A 14,453-nucleotide genomic window follows, 5' to 3' on the forward strand; every position below is an offset into this window, starting at 1 on the left:
ATACAGGCAGGAGGACTCTAACACAGGATGAAGGCAGGAGGTGAAGGCATCTCTGTAAGATTGTTGAAGTTTCTCTAAAGGGTTCTGAAGACACGTTTCCTGTTTAGAACGTTCCAGATTCCCAGGTTATCAGTGTGCTCTTTCTGGCTGTTGTGTACTGGAAAGGTGTTGAGAAGATGATGAAGAAGACATGTTCCAATAGGAAAATAAGTGTTTCATTCCCGTTTAGAACTTAAGTAAGTTCTTGCTTTACATTATAGCAGCTGTAAACACACTTCATTCTCTCTCAAAGTTTGGAAAGAAATGTTCTTTTGTGAAAATGTCAGAACCTCTGAATGTTACACAGTGCTGACACTGGAGACTCCTCTCATTAGCGAAGTGTGTGCTCTACACCCCCTTGTGAAGAAGTCGTTACTATAGTGAGCGATCAGAACCTGCACTACTGTCACATCTGCTGTTTTAAAGAATTAATCAAATCCAGTCACAATCCAGCTGTTTCATTTGTTCCAGGAAAGAAGCTCCTTCTCCTCTCTGAACTCTCTGAACTCTGCAATGGAGAAGGAGGAGCCTTGGAAGGTGACGTTCAGGAATGTGGCTCAGACGTATTTTCCTCAAACCAGAGTAGAATGTCGCTACAGTCTGAGCCGAGAACACAGGTGGAGCTGTCATGACTGGATCGGCCTCTTCAAGGTAATATTAACACAACTTCAACTTAGACTTCTTACAATCCAAATGTTCTGAAGGACTGAAGTCATAATCATGGCCTCAAAAGATCTAAATGATCAGGTCATGATCCTGATCTTTAAAGATTGGAAAGATCTAGCCATCCTTTCAGCCTTGAAAGATCTCAATGACCAAGGTATGACTCTGATTCCAAAAGATCTAAATAACCAGTTTACTTGACAGAAATCATTTCAACATTACTGTTAAAATAAAACCAGTTCTTGCAGCGTATCTGGAACTTCAGACCTGTCTGTAGATGTGTCCTGCTCTCTCTTGTCTCAGGTCGGCTGGACGTCGGTGAGAGATTATCACACGTATGTTTGGGCTCATGCTCCTGAAGATTACACACCCGGGAAAGACGTAAACTGCTGCATCCTCTTACAGCGTACGTCAGAAAGCATGCAGTTCCTCATCAGTGTTTTTTCGTAAACAAATCATTTCTGCTTCAAAACTATTAGAAATGTAGTGAATCGAACGTGTGAGTCGGAGGAGAAGAAATAAATTCATAGAGTGTTTATTATTATTATTCTTATTTATTATAATAATTACTTTTTTCTAAATATAAACATCATCTGAGAAATTCCTTCAAGCCAAATAAAAAAGAATGAATCAGTATTAAATATTGACTGCTGTGAATGTTCACTGTGAGAGCAAATGTATTGGGACACCTGACTTTTCCAGCCATGTGTGCTCCTTCCTTCCCCAAACTGTTGGAGACACACAAATGTACAGGAGGTCTTTGAATGCTGGAGCAGGAAATTTTCCTTCATTCGAACTAGAAGACCCAAACCTGCTCCAGCATGACAATGCTTTGCACAAAGCCGGCTCCATGAAGATCTGCTTTCCGTGGGTTGGAAGATCTCCTTCTAAAGAGCTCCAACCCTATTAAATAATGAATGTGAACACTGACAGCACCCTCAGGCCTCATCAGCTCACCATCATCACTACCTGACTTTACTAACACCCTTGTGGTGGAATGAATCTCTACAAATCGCCTCAAACACACTCCAAAATCTAGTGGAACATCTTCCCAGGAGAGTTGAGCTTATTATAACAGCAAATGGAGATAAATGTGGACTTTGATGTTTAAAAACAAGCACATAACCACTGTATACTCAGGTGTCCACAAACTTTTGTCCATGTAATGTCATTTTCAGTAAATCTTGCATTTTCATTTGATTTAAAAAATATCAGAACATCTGCATGTGAGCACTTGATTTTCTATTTTATAAAGAAATACAATCATTTAATCGTCACAAAATAATGAACTGAATGAATGAATGAATTAAAAGCATGTAGGATCAGTTGGTTTTATGAAAATGTTCTTCATTATATTTAAGCGCCTTTTTTTTTTTTTTTTTTTAATTAAGAATCCAGTTAGCATGTAGCTTCTTTTCAGATCCAACTTTGAAATGTTATAAAACCTTAATTTTAAATGCAACCTATTTATAGTTTTGTGTCTTCTGTCCCCCAGCATCGTATCTGCCAAACCCCGGGCCTGCAGCCTACCAGTTTGTATATGTAGATGATCAGGGTGAGATCTGTGCAGCGAGTCCTCACTTCACCTTCAGCGCTCCCAAACCTCTGGATGAACTGGTGACTCTGGAGGAGGAGAGAAACGGAGAGGAAGAGAGCGACGGAGACGACCTGCTGCTTGTAGTGCCGAGAGCTCAGATCCTGCAGGTCAGAACCATCAATGGAGAAAAAAACTAATTGGTAAAATGTTACAGTGATATTTCTCAGCTGTTCTGATGGAAAAGATTGAAACGTTGCAATGTTTCATATTTTTATTGTATTTTTTTTTCTCTCTTTACAACCGAAAAACGCAAGTGTGTAACACAGACATATTTAAGACTAAATTGAATTTAATTGAAATGATTTACAATTCACATAAATCAACATTTATTTCCAGCGTGTGCGAGATTTCAGGTTGATATGATCTACAGTCTTCCTTTATATTTATCGCATTTGGCAGATTTGGCTGTTATCCTGAGTGACTCACAATTTGTATAACTGAGCAGTTGACAGTTAAGGGCCTTCATCAGGGGCCCAGGATTCTTGGTGGTGCTGGGATTTAAACTGAAGACCCTTTGATCAGAATTCTTAGGTTGTGACCACTGAGCAACAACGTTCTCACTTTCTTTACAGTTTAATGCTAAGCTTCAGTTTTTGGTGAATCAGTAAAGTAAAGCTGTTTTGTTCACTTTGGTGAAGAAATCGATTATTATAACAGGATACAGGATACAAATACACAGTGTTCTAACTGGATTTAAAGAAAACTTATAAAATATTTTACCTTTATGTGAATGAGCCATAAATTCATAGTGAACCATGAAGTTTCATTTCAATTATCCATTCGTTCATCTTTAGTACCTGCCTGTGGTTTATTTCAGCTATTATTTTGTTTTATTTTGTCAAAAATCGTTATGAAAATTATTATTTTTTTTTTTTAAGAAAAAGAAAGGAAAAGTAAATTCTCTTTAGGCCACACCCACATCAGGAAATTCAGAAATTGTTAGTCACTGTGTTTAAAACAAAAATTACACGTGTCCATTCCATCTACATTTACTAAAAATAATCAGTGTAGCAAAAACTTTTTTTTTTATTTTCAGACTGTCGGTTAAACAAATCAAATTGCTTCTCATTTTTCTGCACTTTTGCCGCTGAACAGAGCCACCTGGAAGCCTGTCAGAAAGACCTGATACTGCTACAGAAGAAGTTCAGAGAGTCCTGCATGGAGCTGGAGAAACAACAAGAAAAGAACGAGATGGAGATGAAGGACTTCGAAACGGAACGAGTTGAGATGAGGAACGAGATCAAAGACCTGAGAGAGCGACTGAGATGCAGCATGGAGAAGATTGAAAGGATGGAGGAGAAAAAAAAGGTGATTTGACAGAAGAGATGAAGCACAGGTTTATTTACAATTAGCGTAAAGTTTGTTCATATTGTTTGTTATTGTTTTTTAGCAATGTGTATATGTGTAATGAGATGTGGAAGGAGTCTTCAGTGTCAGAGCTTTTGTTCAAGTCAAAGGTAAAGCTGCAAGTTCTTCAGGACACAGGAGGTTATACTTCTTTCTTTTTTTTGGTCATATTGACATTGACTTATCTCATCAACCTTAAATGTAACTGAATTGGTAAAAACTAGGAATCTGGAGTTCGTCACTCAGTGGCTGTGGTGTAAGTGGAATAAATTAGGTGAGGGGAAATGATCAACACCGGTGTGAAAGCATCATCACCACACAGCATTTTACTGCTGCAGTATTTGCTTTCAGGATGTTCTGAAGTCTCACGAAAACATCTCAGCAGAGTTCAGCAGCTTGTTAACAGAAAGAGCCGAAAATCACCAACGAATCAAAGATCTGGAGGAGGATGTGAGCAGCTTAGTGCAGCAGAAACAACATGCCGAGGCTGAGATAGAGAGGTGAGTTATACTGTACATCAGCCTCAAACACTACACTCTTACACACAGGGTTCTTCAGAATGTTCTTTGTAAAGTTAAGGGGTTTAAAGTTCCTAAAATGTTTGAAGTTTGGAATCAGTTCTCAGACAAGAACACAACCCGGCAGCTGGACCTCATCTGCAGAGCTGGACTTCCTCTACAGAGCTCTTACAGTGGCCCTGTAGATAGTTTAGTTAATCACCAAATAAATAAATAAACATGTTTAATGATTCATCCTTGTCATGTTTTCGCCCAATGTAACGTACTCTGTGCAGTTTATACCCCGTGGAGCTCTACAGTCACTCAGCAGCAGTAGACATGGTTCATACTTGTTTTGGATCGTGTGCCTTCCTGTTCACTATTTGAAAATTTGGTTGGAGTTCATAGGTGGAGTTTGTGTTGGTTGGTGGTCATGTGACTGTGATTTATGAACTCGCTGTTGTTCAGTGCTGGAATTTACAAAATCAGACTGAGCGAGAGTTCTGTGTTTATACACCGTCTCCATCAATACAAGGAAACCTTTAACCTTTAACCTTCCACATGAAGCATCTTGAGAGTCAGGATTTTATTTTGTGAGGTGAAGGATTTCCTTTTGAAACAGGAAGTCAGAGTGGCAGCGTGTGCTCGTATATCCAGTAGGTTTAAGGATTTGATAAGCACTTTAACCAGACAGCAGATAAATAATATAATGTAGCTATAACCAGGACAAGAGAACCTGAGAATTAAAGAACTTAAGAACGAGAGAACTGAGAATGAGGGAACCTGAAATGGAAAAATCCTGAGAACAAGAGAACTTAAGAATGAATAAACTAAAGATGAAAAAAAATGAGAATAGGAGAACTGAGAATATGAAAGAACCTAAGAATGAGAGAATTGAGAACTAGAGAAACTGAGAACGAGAGGAAAACTTCTAGAAGTAATGAAAGTAATGGGCAGAAGAGCAGATTTGAGGATGTAGATGAAGTATTTGAATGACAGCTGATGTTGAATAAATGTCTGTGCAGGATGAAAGAGAGAGTCAGGAAGTTGACGACACAGAGGAAGGACGAGGAGGATGAGAGGAAGAACTTACAGGTGACTCCAGCGAATGAGGCGACAACATTAAAGCTGGTGCTCAGGATCTGTTTTTCTTCCTTTTACGATTGAAATGTTCTTATCTTGGATGTCAGATGGAGAGTAAACGTTGCCGTGAGGAGCTGCGGGTTCTTCAGGAACGTCTGGAGAACAGTGAGCGCAGTGAGGATGCGTTTCGGAGAGATCTGTGTGAACTCGGAGCGCTGCAGAGCCAGAACCAGGCCGAGCTTCATCAGATCCGACTGCAGGCGGCTCAGACCACACTGCAGCTCTCCCAGGCCAACCTAAACCTCCGAGAAGGACAGGCGGCCTGGGCTAAAGAACGCGAGAACATCAGGAAGAAGGCAGAGGTGAGAACATGAGGCAGGAACTTCCACTTCTCTGCTTCCTTAAAAACCTTCCATTGAACTCATGTTTGACTTTTTCTTTATTTTAAAGTGTTTCATTAATTAGTGTATAAATAATTGATCTAATTTTTCGTTGTGACACGAACAGCTGGATAAGGAACGAGTCCAAAAACTGAGTCATGAGCTGCAGAAGAAAGAAGAATGGCTTCAGGAGGAGCGAACAGAGCGAGAGAAACTGGAACAGGAGCTGGGGAACGAGAAAGCGTGCAACCGGGTAAACAAATCTGTGTGACTGTGTTTGTGTGTGTGTGTGTGTGTGTGTGTGTGTGTATGTGTCTATAATTAAACATTCATCATCATGTTTGGGAGGTTAAACGCACAACTCAGTTGTGTTTTTGGATGTGAGAGCACACATGATCATCAGTGTTGTGTAATACAGATTAATCACTACAGCACTCACACACACACACACCACAGCTCTCTCACAGAGCACTCTCTCACACACCCACATACACACACACACACCACAGCTCTCTCACAGAGCACTCTCTCACACACCCACATACACACACACACACCACAGCTCTCGCACTACAGCTCTCGCACTACAGCACTCGCACTACAGCACTTGCTCTACAGCACTCGTAATACAGCACTCGCACTACAGCACTCGCACTACAGCACTCGCTCTACAACACTCGCACTACAGCACTCGCACTACAGCACTCGTAATACAGCACTCGCACTACAGCACTCGCACTACAGCACTCGCTCTACAGCTCTCGCACTACAGCACTCGCACTACAGCACTCGCACTACAGCACTCGCACTACAGCACTCGCACTACAGCACTCGCTCTACAGCTCTCGCACTACAGCACTCGCTCTACAGCTCTCGCACTACAGCACTCGCACTACAGCACTCGCACTACAGCACTCACTCTACAACACTCGCACTACAGCACTCGTAATACAGCACTCGCACTACAGCTCTCGCACTACAGCACTCGCACTACAGCACTCGTAATACAGCACTCGCACTACAGCACTCGCACTACAGCATTTGCACTACAGCACTCGTAATACAGCACTCGCTCTACAGCACTCGCACTACAGCACTCGCTCTACAGCACTCGCTCTACAGCACTCGCACTACAGCACTCGCACTATAGCATTTGCACTACAGCACTCGCTCTACAGCACTCGCTCTACAGCACTCGCACTACAGCACTCGTAATACAGCACTCGCTCTAAAGCACTCGCTCTAAAGCACTCGCACTACAGCACTCGCACTACAGCACTCGCACTACAGCACTCGCACTACAGCACTCGCACTACAGCACTCGCACTACAGCACTCGTAATACAGCACTCGTAATACAGCACTCGCACTATAGCATTTGCACTACAGCACTCGCTCTACAGCACTCGCACTACAGCACTCGTAATACAGCACTCGCTCTAAAGCACTCGCTCTAAAGCACTCGCACTACAGCACTCGCACTACAGCACTCGCACTACAGCACTCGCACTACAGCACTCGCACTACAGCACTCGTAATACAGCACTCGTAATACAGCACTCGCACTATAGCATTTGCACTACAGCACTCGCTCTACAGCACTCGCACTACAGCACTCGTAATACAGCACTCGCTCTAAAGCACTCGCTCTAAAGCACTCGCACTACAGCACTCGCACTACAGCACTCGCACTACAGCACTCGCACTACAGCACTCGTAATACAGCACTCGTAATACAGCACTCGCACTATAGCATTTGCACTACAGCACTCGCTCTACAGCACTCGCACTACAGCACTCGTGATACAGCACTCGTAATACAGCCATCGCTCTATAGCATTTGCACTACAGCACTCGCTCTACAGCACTCGCTCTACAGCACTCGCTCTACAGCACTCGCAATACAGCACTCAAAATACAGCATTTGCACTACAGCACTCGCTCTACAGCACTCGCTCTACAGCACTCGCTCTACAGCACTCGCAATACAGCACTCAAAATACAGCATTTGCACTACAGCACTCGCTCTACAGCACTCGCAATACAGCACTCAAAATACAGCATTTGCACTACAGCACTCGCTCTACAGCACTCGCTCTACAGCACTCGCTCTACAGCACTCGCACTACAGCACTCGCACTATAGCATTTGCACTACAGCACTCGCTCTACAGCACTCGCTCTACAGCACTCGCTCTACAGCACTCGTAATACAGCACTCGCTCTACAGCACTCGCACTACAGCACTCGTAATACAGCACTCGCACTATAGCATTTGCACTACAGCACTCGCACTACAGCACTCGTAATACAGCACTCGCTCTACAGCACTCGCTCTACAGCACTCGCACTACAGCACTCGTAATACAGCACTCGCTCTACAGCACTCGCACTATAGCATTTGCACTACAGCACTCGCTCTACAGCACTCGCACTACAGCACTCGTAATACAGCACTCGCTCTAAAGCACCCGCACTACAGCACCCGCACTACAGCACTCGCACTACAGCACTCGCACTACAGCACTCGCTCTACAGCACTCGCTCTACAGCACTCGTAATACAGCACTCGCACTACAGCACTCGCTCTACAGCACTCGCACTACAGCACTCGCACTACAGCACTCGTAATACAGCACTCACACTACAGCACTCGTAATACAGCACTCACTCTAAAGCACTCGCGCTACAGCACTCGCGCTACAGCACTCGCGCTACAGCACTCGCACTACAGCACTCGCACTACAGCACTCGTAATACAGCACTCACTCTAAAGCACTCGCACTACAGCACTCGCGCTACAGCACTCGCGCTACAGCACTCACACTACAGCACTCGCACTACAGCACTCGTACACATAAAAGTAATTTAGCCTGATGTGGCTGTGTGTTGTGTGTATTTTCTCAGGAGCTTCGTGCGAGTGTCAGAGCCATGCAGAAGGAGCGAGAGCAACATCAGCTGGAGAAACAGGTAAAGTTCTTTCCTGGTGGTTTGGTGTCAGTTCATTACTGGATGCTGTATGTGTGTTTATTCCCCAACAGGAGCTCCTGGATCATATCCGAGTGTTCCGGCTGCGCATGGAGAGCGATCGGGATGCAGTGTGGAATAAAATGGATTCTGACAGCAGGATTTTGGGTCGGTCTTTACACTAAATCTGCATTTATACATTAATTGTAGAATAAATAGCATTAATCAATCAGTGTGGTAATGGATAAATTCTAATTGTTTAAAATAAAGAATAAATTTATAATCGGAACACTGGAACACTGGAACACTGCTCTGTCTGTTCAGGTAATTAATATAATCAATGAATCACTTTATTGTTCTGTGTGATTAGAGAACAGTGACGACGCAGCTTTGGACTTTAATGGAGAAGAAGATGGTGAAACAGTGAACCTGCTGCAGATGGAGGAAGAGAAGGAGGAATCACACAGCAGAGACACGGTTATCTAATAAATATTATTCAAACCCTTAGCATGCTGTAAACGTGTCGGTGCATACAGATGCCAAATTACGATGATAGCTATGACGTGATGATCACAATATGAGAAAATTGTAAACATATTTCAAGTTTCGGACGCCAGGGAAGCAGCATATGGAAAATTAGCGTGGACTCCCATTTGTTGCAGTTATTTAGACAATAATATCTGTATGTTGTTATTTTTAGAGGACAGTAAATCAGTACTGCTTTAAAGCTGCACATTTCTATAGTTTTGTTCCTTCAGATCTAATAAAATGGTTGCTGATATGTGAGGGGTGCACTTACTTTTGTATACTCACTTTTGTGAGAGACTGTATATCCATAATTATATATATATATATATATGTGTGATTATATAATTTGTTTAGGGGTGAAACTTATAGTCTTTTTAATTCATCAATCGATTGTTTTTGTGTCTTTAAGGATGTGGAAGACGATCTGGAGAAGGAACCACACACTCGATCTGAGATCCCAGAGAGCACACTGAGGTACACGTTCGAATTAAAGAGAAAAATTCAACACAATTGTTTACTTCCGACCATGTGCTCAGTTTTCTGAACCTGTGGGCAGTGGGCGTGGCTGGAACATGGGAACTTAATCATTAGTGGGGTGAAAATACTTTTGAACATGTAGTGTTACCAGGTTTATGATTTATATTGCTGTTGGCCACGCCCACTTAGATGAGGTCACTTAAATGCATGTTGTTTCTAACAGGCTGAAATACAGCTGATGCGCACAAAGAAAGAGAGAAAAAGAGTGAGAAAAGATCAAAGGGAAAAGAACAGGGATACCGGATAAGAGATAAAAAAAAAAAAAAGGGAATAAAAAAGAGAGAAGAAAAGATCATTCTTTTTTATACTCATTCTGAAAAAAGAGAATGTGAAAAGAAAAATGAGAGCAGTGCAGATGTGAGAAATAACAGGGTGTGAGGGGAAAATATAAAAGGAAAGACCTTATTCAGGGTGTGTTTTTTCCCTGCAGTGAACTCTCTGATGCCCCCTTGTGGTGACATGCAACCACGACACGCAGAAAATCTCAGAAGAAAACCTGATGCTGCTGCTTGTTAATACAGCAGGGACACATCAACACATCATGTGCTACAGAGGAGTGTAACGTTTCAAAAACAGAATTGTGCAATCTTACTGTGTGTGTGTGTGTGTGTGTGTGTGTGTGTGTGTGTGTGTGTGTGTGTGTGTGCTATTTATTTCCTGAATGTGTGTAAGAGTTTTTCACTTGCTAAATTAGGGTTTTTGAATTTATTTTCACTTTAAAAATTTAATCAAATCCAAGTTTCACTGCACATTAAACTGGAATCAGACCAAGAAGGTGCACAGCAATATCCCGCTATTTCATTAGCATGGAGTTAGCGTATAATCATTCTGGGTGTAACAATCATAATCAACTATTATATAAATCCAGAGCTGGTGTGGGAAAGACATGAGTGTAAAAGAACTGGTTTATTGTTACATTTCACTCGTTGGTTGTGTAGAATTTTTTGGAGAATTTTAGATCTGAATTTTGGATCGGGTAAAGCTGAGCTGTTCGAGTCGTATCATCCTGTAATCACTGCCTGAACACATTCACAAAGAAGTTTCAAATACTTTCTTTCTGAATGCAGTTTGTAATAAAATGGTTTATTCATTGATGCTGAGTTTTTCACTGTGACACTTTCCATACTGAGATTTACACAAACCATGCAGGGGAAAGAGAAAAAGAAGAGAAAAAAGAGTGAGGGAGGGAGGGAGGGAGGGGGAGAGAGAGAGAGAGAGAGAGAGAAAGAGAGAGAGAGAGAGAGAGAGAGAGTAATGAAGAGAGAAGGAGAGAGTGAGGGAGAGACTTTGATGTGTTTTTAAACTGACTTTTATTAAATCAATGACAATACCAAAGAAAAGATCACAAGAATAGAAAAAGATCACATCAACAAAGCGAAAGATGAAAGTCTTCTACATCTCAGTCTGATACAATCTAAAAAACATAGTGATGTTCTAAACATTCATTTAACAAAACATTTCTACATTCTTTTAACATTGAGTTCATCCAAATCCAAATCCTGCAGTCCATCAAGTTTCAGCAAAACCCAGACGTATCTCTTGGTCTCCAATGTTGGAAAAGGATCTGTGGTATCTGGAGTTAGATTTCCTTCCTCATATCTTTTTAGAAGAACCTGCTCTTCAGCTGTTAGTCTCTTCATCCAGCGCTCCATGATTGTTAAAGTATAACATTTGACCTTTGACCCAGCAGGGATGTCACAGCAGTTATGTCCTTTAATCCAGGACCAGTCACATTTACTATATGTTCCAACTTTACAGTTGTAGTTTCTCTGGGAAAGATTTAACACTCGATCTGTAATGTCCAAACTGCTTCTTTAACTAGGGGTTCCTCCAGTAGCCAGAACAAAGAACCAGCGTTTTTTGATCTACTAATTTCAAAAGTTTTAAATAGTATCTGATAAAAGCAGGGTAATCCATCCAGATGCATCTGATCCTGATCCATGAGGAAAACAGACATGTCCAAGCCGAGACCATCAGCTCTTTAAAGAATAGCTTCTGCAACATTCCTCCATACCAAGTCCTCGGAGCCTTTTAAAAGTTTTTGAATGAACTGGAACCTGAAGGTAGCATGTTGCTTACCAGAGATACTGCCCTCCATTCTTTCTATTATTCCATCCTAATGTTTTTGTTGTAGATATATTTAACACACGCCCTCTTCCAAATCAACCCACCTGTTAAAGATGGAGTCCCACTTCACCCTTTACCAATAATTACAGCATCACTTTTACCCCAATTTACTCTGGCAGCAGAAATTATACCAAATTTACTACCAGAGGACACCAGATTATTAACATCCTCTTGTCCATTAACAAAAACCATGACATCATCTGCATAGGCTGAAACTTGATGTTTAACATTGTCCAGCATAAAGCCTTAAATTCTAGAATGCAGTTTTCACAACAAGGGCTCAATGTCCATAGAATACAGCATCGCCGACAAAACACAACCTGCCTTGAACCTCTCTAACTTTAAACGCAGCTCTCAAACCCCCAATGATCTTCAATACGCTTTCAATGTCTTGGTACATCACCTTAATCATTCCAATAAAAGTCGAACCAAATCCAGAGCATTCATTGTATTCCATAGGTACTGATGTTCTACACGATCAAAACCTTTTTCCTGATCAATCGAAATAAAACCCAAATCTAGACCAGGATGATTAGACACGTGTAAAATGTCCCTAACAGGACAGATGTTATCCATAATACATCTGCCAGACACACAATAAGTCTGATCTGAGTTTTTTTTATCTATTGGCCAGAGTTTTAGAGAAGATTTTTTAATTAGAACAAAGTAGACACACTGGTCGAAACTTCTTTATCTCCTGTAGGTCGCCCTTTTTGGGCAGCAAAGTACCCACAGCCCTCCTGCAGCTCAGAGGGAGTGAACCCTCAGCCAGGATCTCATTAAGCACTCCCCAAAAGATTTAGTAAAACTCAACGGGAGGCCATCAATGCCTGGAGCTTTGTCAGGTTTCATGTCTTTTAGGGCACTAATAGAAGTTTGTGTCCAGAGAGAGGATTGTCAATGTTGTCCTTGGAGTCCTGTAAGACGTTGGGTAGACCTTCAAAAAAACTGGCAGACAAATCCTCATCCTCTTATATTCACTCGTATAAAACTCAGCATAGAATTGCAAAGGTGCTTTGGGTCTTTCAGTTCCTGCCCACTTTCAGAGGTAAAGAGTGAATAATTCAGATCTGATCATTCTCTTTTCTCCAGACAAAAAACATCTAGATAGAGCATCTGTTTGTGTAAACATCTGAAAACGAGACCTGACCAAAGCGCCTTGTGTTTCCTTTTAGGATCAGCTCAGTGTTGTGTGTTGTAGCTCAGTGTTATGTGTTGGAGCTCTGTGTTGTGTGTTGTAGCTTTGTGTTCTGTGATGTAGCTCTGTGTTGTGTGATGTAGCTTTGTGTTCTGTGATGTAGCTCAGTATTGTGTGTTGTAGCTCAGTGTTATGTGTTGGAGCTCTGTGTTGTGTGATGTAGCTTTGTGTTCTGTGATGTAGCTCTGTGTTGTGTGTTGTAGCTCAGTATTATGTGTTGGAGCTCTGTGTTGTGTGTTGTAGCTTTGTGTTCTGTGATGTAGCTCTGTGTTGTGTGATGTAGCTTTGTGTTCTGTGATGTAGCTCTGTGTTGTGTGTTGTAGCTCAGTGTTGTGTGTTGTGTGTTGTAGCTCTGTGTTGTATGTTGTAGCTCAGTGTTGTGTGGTGTAGCTCTGTGTTGTGTGGTGTAGCTCAGTGTTGTGTGTTGTAGCTCAGTGTTGTGTGTTGTAGCTCTGTGTTGTGTGTTGTAGCTCAGTGTTGTGTGTTGTGTGGTGTAGCTCTGTGTTGTGTGGTGTAGCTCTGTGTTGTGTGGTGTAGCTCTGTGTTGTGTGGTGTAGCTCAGTGTTGTGTGTTGTAGCTCTGTGTTGTGTGTTGGAGCTCAGTGTTGTGTGTTGTAGCTCTGTGTTGTGTGATGTAGCTTTGTGTTGTGTGTTGTAGCTCAGTGTTGTGTGTTGTGTGGTGTAGCTCTGTGTTGTGTGGTGTAGCTCTGTGTTGTGTGTTGTAGCTCTGTGTTGTGTGGTGTAGCTCAGTGTTGTGTGTTGTAGCTCTGTGTTGTGTGATGTAGCTTTGTGTTGTGTGTTGTAGCTCAGTGTTGTGTGTTGTGTGGTGTAGCTCTGTGTTGTGTGGTGTAGCTCTGTGTTGTATGTTGTAGCTCTGTGTTGTGTGGTGTAGCTCAGTGTTGTGTGTTGTAGCTCTGTGTTGTGTGTTGTAGCTCTGTGTTGAGTGGTGTAGCTCAGTGTTGTGTGTTGTAGCTCTGTGTTGTGTGTTGTAGCTCTGTGTTGTGTGTTGTAGCTCAGTGTTATGTGTTGTAGCTCAGTGTTGTGTGTTGTAGCTAAGTGTTGTGTGTTGTAGCTCAGTGTTGTGTGTTGTAGCTCAGTGTTATGTGTTGTAGCTCAGTGTTGTGTGTTGTAGCTCAGCGTTGTGTGTTGTAGCTCAGCGTTGTGTGTTGTAGCTCAGCGTTGTGTGTTGTAGCTCAGCGTTGTGTGTTGTAGCTCAGTGTTGTGTGTTGAAGCTCAGTGTTGTGTGTTGGAGCTCTGTGTTGTGTGTTGTAGCTTTGTGTTCTGTGATGTAGCTCTGTGTTGTGTGATGTAGCTCAGTGTTGTGTGATGTAGCTCAGTGTTGTGTGATGTAGCTCAGTGTTATGTGTTGGAGCTCTGTGTTGTGTGTTGTAGCTCTGTGTTGTGTGATGTAGCTCTGTGTTGTGTGATGTAGCTTTGTGTTCTGTGATGTAGCTCTGTGTTGTGTGATGTAGCTCAGTGTTGTGTGTTGTAGC

At 42.1% G+C, this 14,453-nt stretch overlaps 1 protein-coding gene across 1 annotated transcript in view; it reads left to right on the top strand.

Annotated features, from left to right (window-relative positions):
• Positions 1-10,728, top strand: part of calcoco1b (calcium binding and coiled-coil domain 1b) — an 11,991-nt gene extending 1,263 nt beyond the window's left edge. The window contains exons 2-14 of the mRNA XM_083535498.1: positions 511-690; positions 1,006-1,108; positions 2,198-2,406; positions 3,395-3,607; positions 3,998-4,146; positions 5,169-5,238; positions 5,334-5,588; positions 5,734-5,859; positions 8,512-8,574; positions 8,646-8,739; positions 8,942-9,048; positions 9,509-9,573; positions 10,067-10,728. Coding sequence (XP_083391624.1) covers positions 553-690; positions 1,006-1,108; positions 2,198-2,406; positions 3,395-3,607; positions 3,998-4,146; positions 5,169-5,238; positions 5,334-5,588; positions 5,734-5,859; positions 8,512-8,574; positions 8,646-8,739; positions 8,942-9,048; positions 9,509-9,573; positions 10,067-10,094 — 1,620 coding nt within the window. The 5' untranslated portion in view covers positions 511-552 and the 3' untranslated portion in view covers positions 10,095-10,728. The remainder of the gene's footprint in view (positions 1-510; positions 691-1,005; positions 1,109-2,197; positions 2,407-3,394; positions 3,608-3,997; positions 4,147-5,168; positions 5,239-5,333; positions 5,589-5,733; positions 5,860-8,511; positions 8,575-8,645; positions 8,740-8,941; positions 9,049-9,508; positions 9,574-10,066) is intronic.
• The last annotated feature ends 3,725 nt before the right edge of the window (positions 10,729-14,453 follow it).

The sequence above is a fragment of the Silurus aristotelis genome (genome assembly GCF_946808225.1).
Source record: "Silurus aristotelis genome assembly, chromosome: 29".
NCBI lineage: Eukaryota > Metazoa > Chordata > Actinopteri > Siluriformes > Siluridae > Silurus > Silurus aristotelis.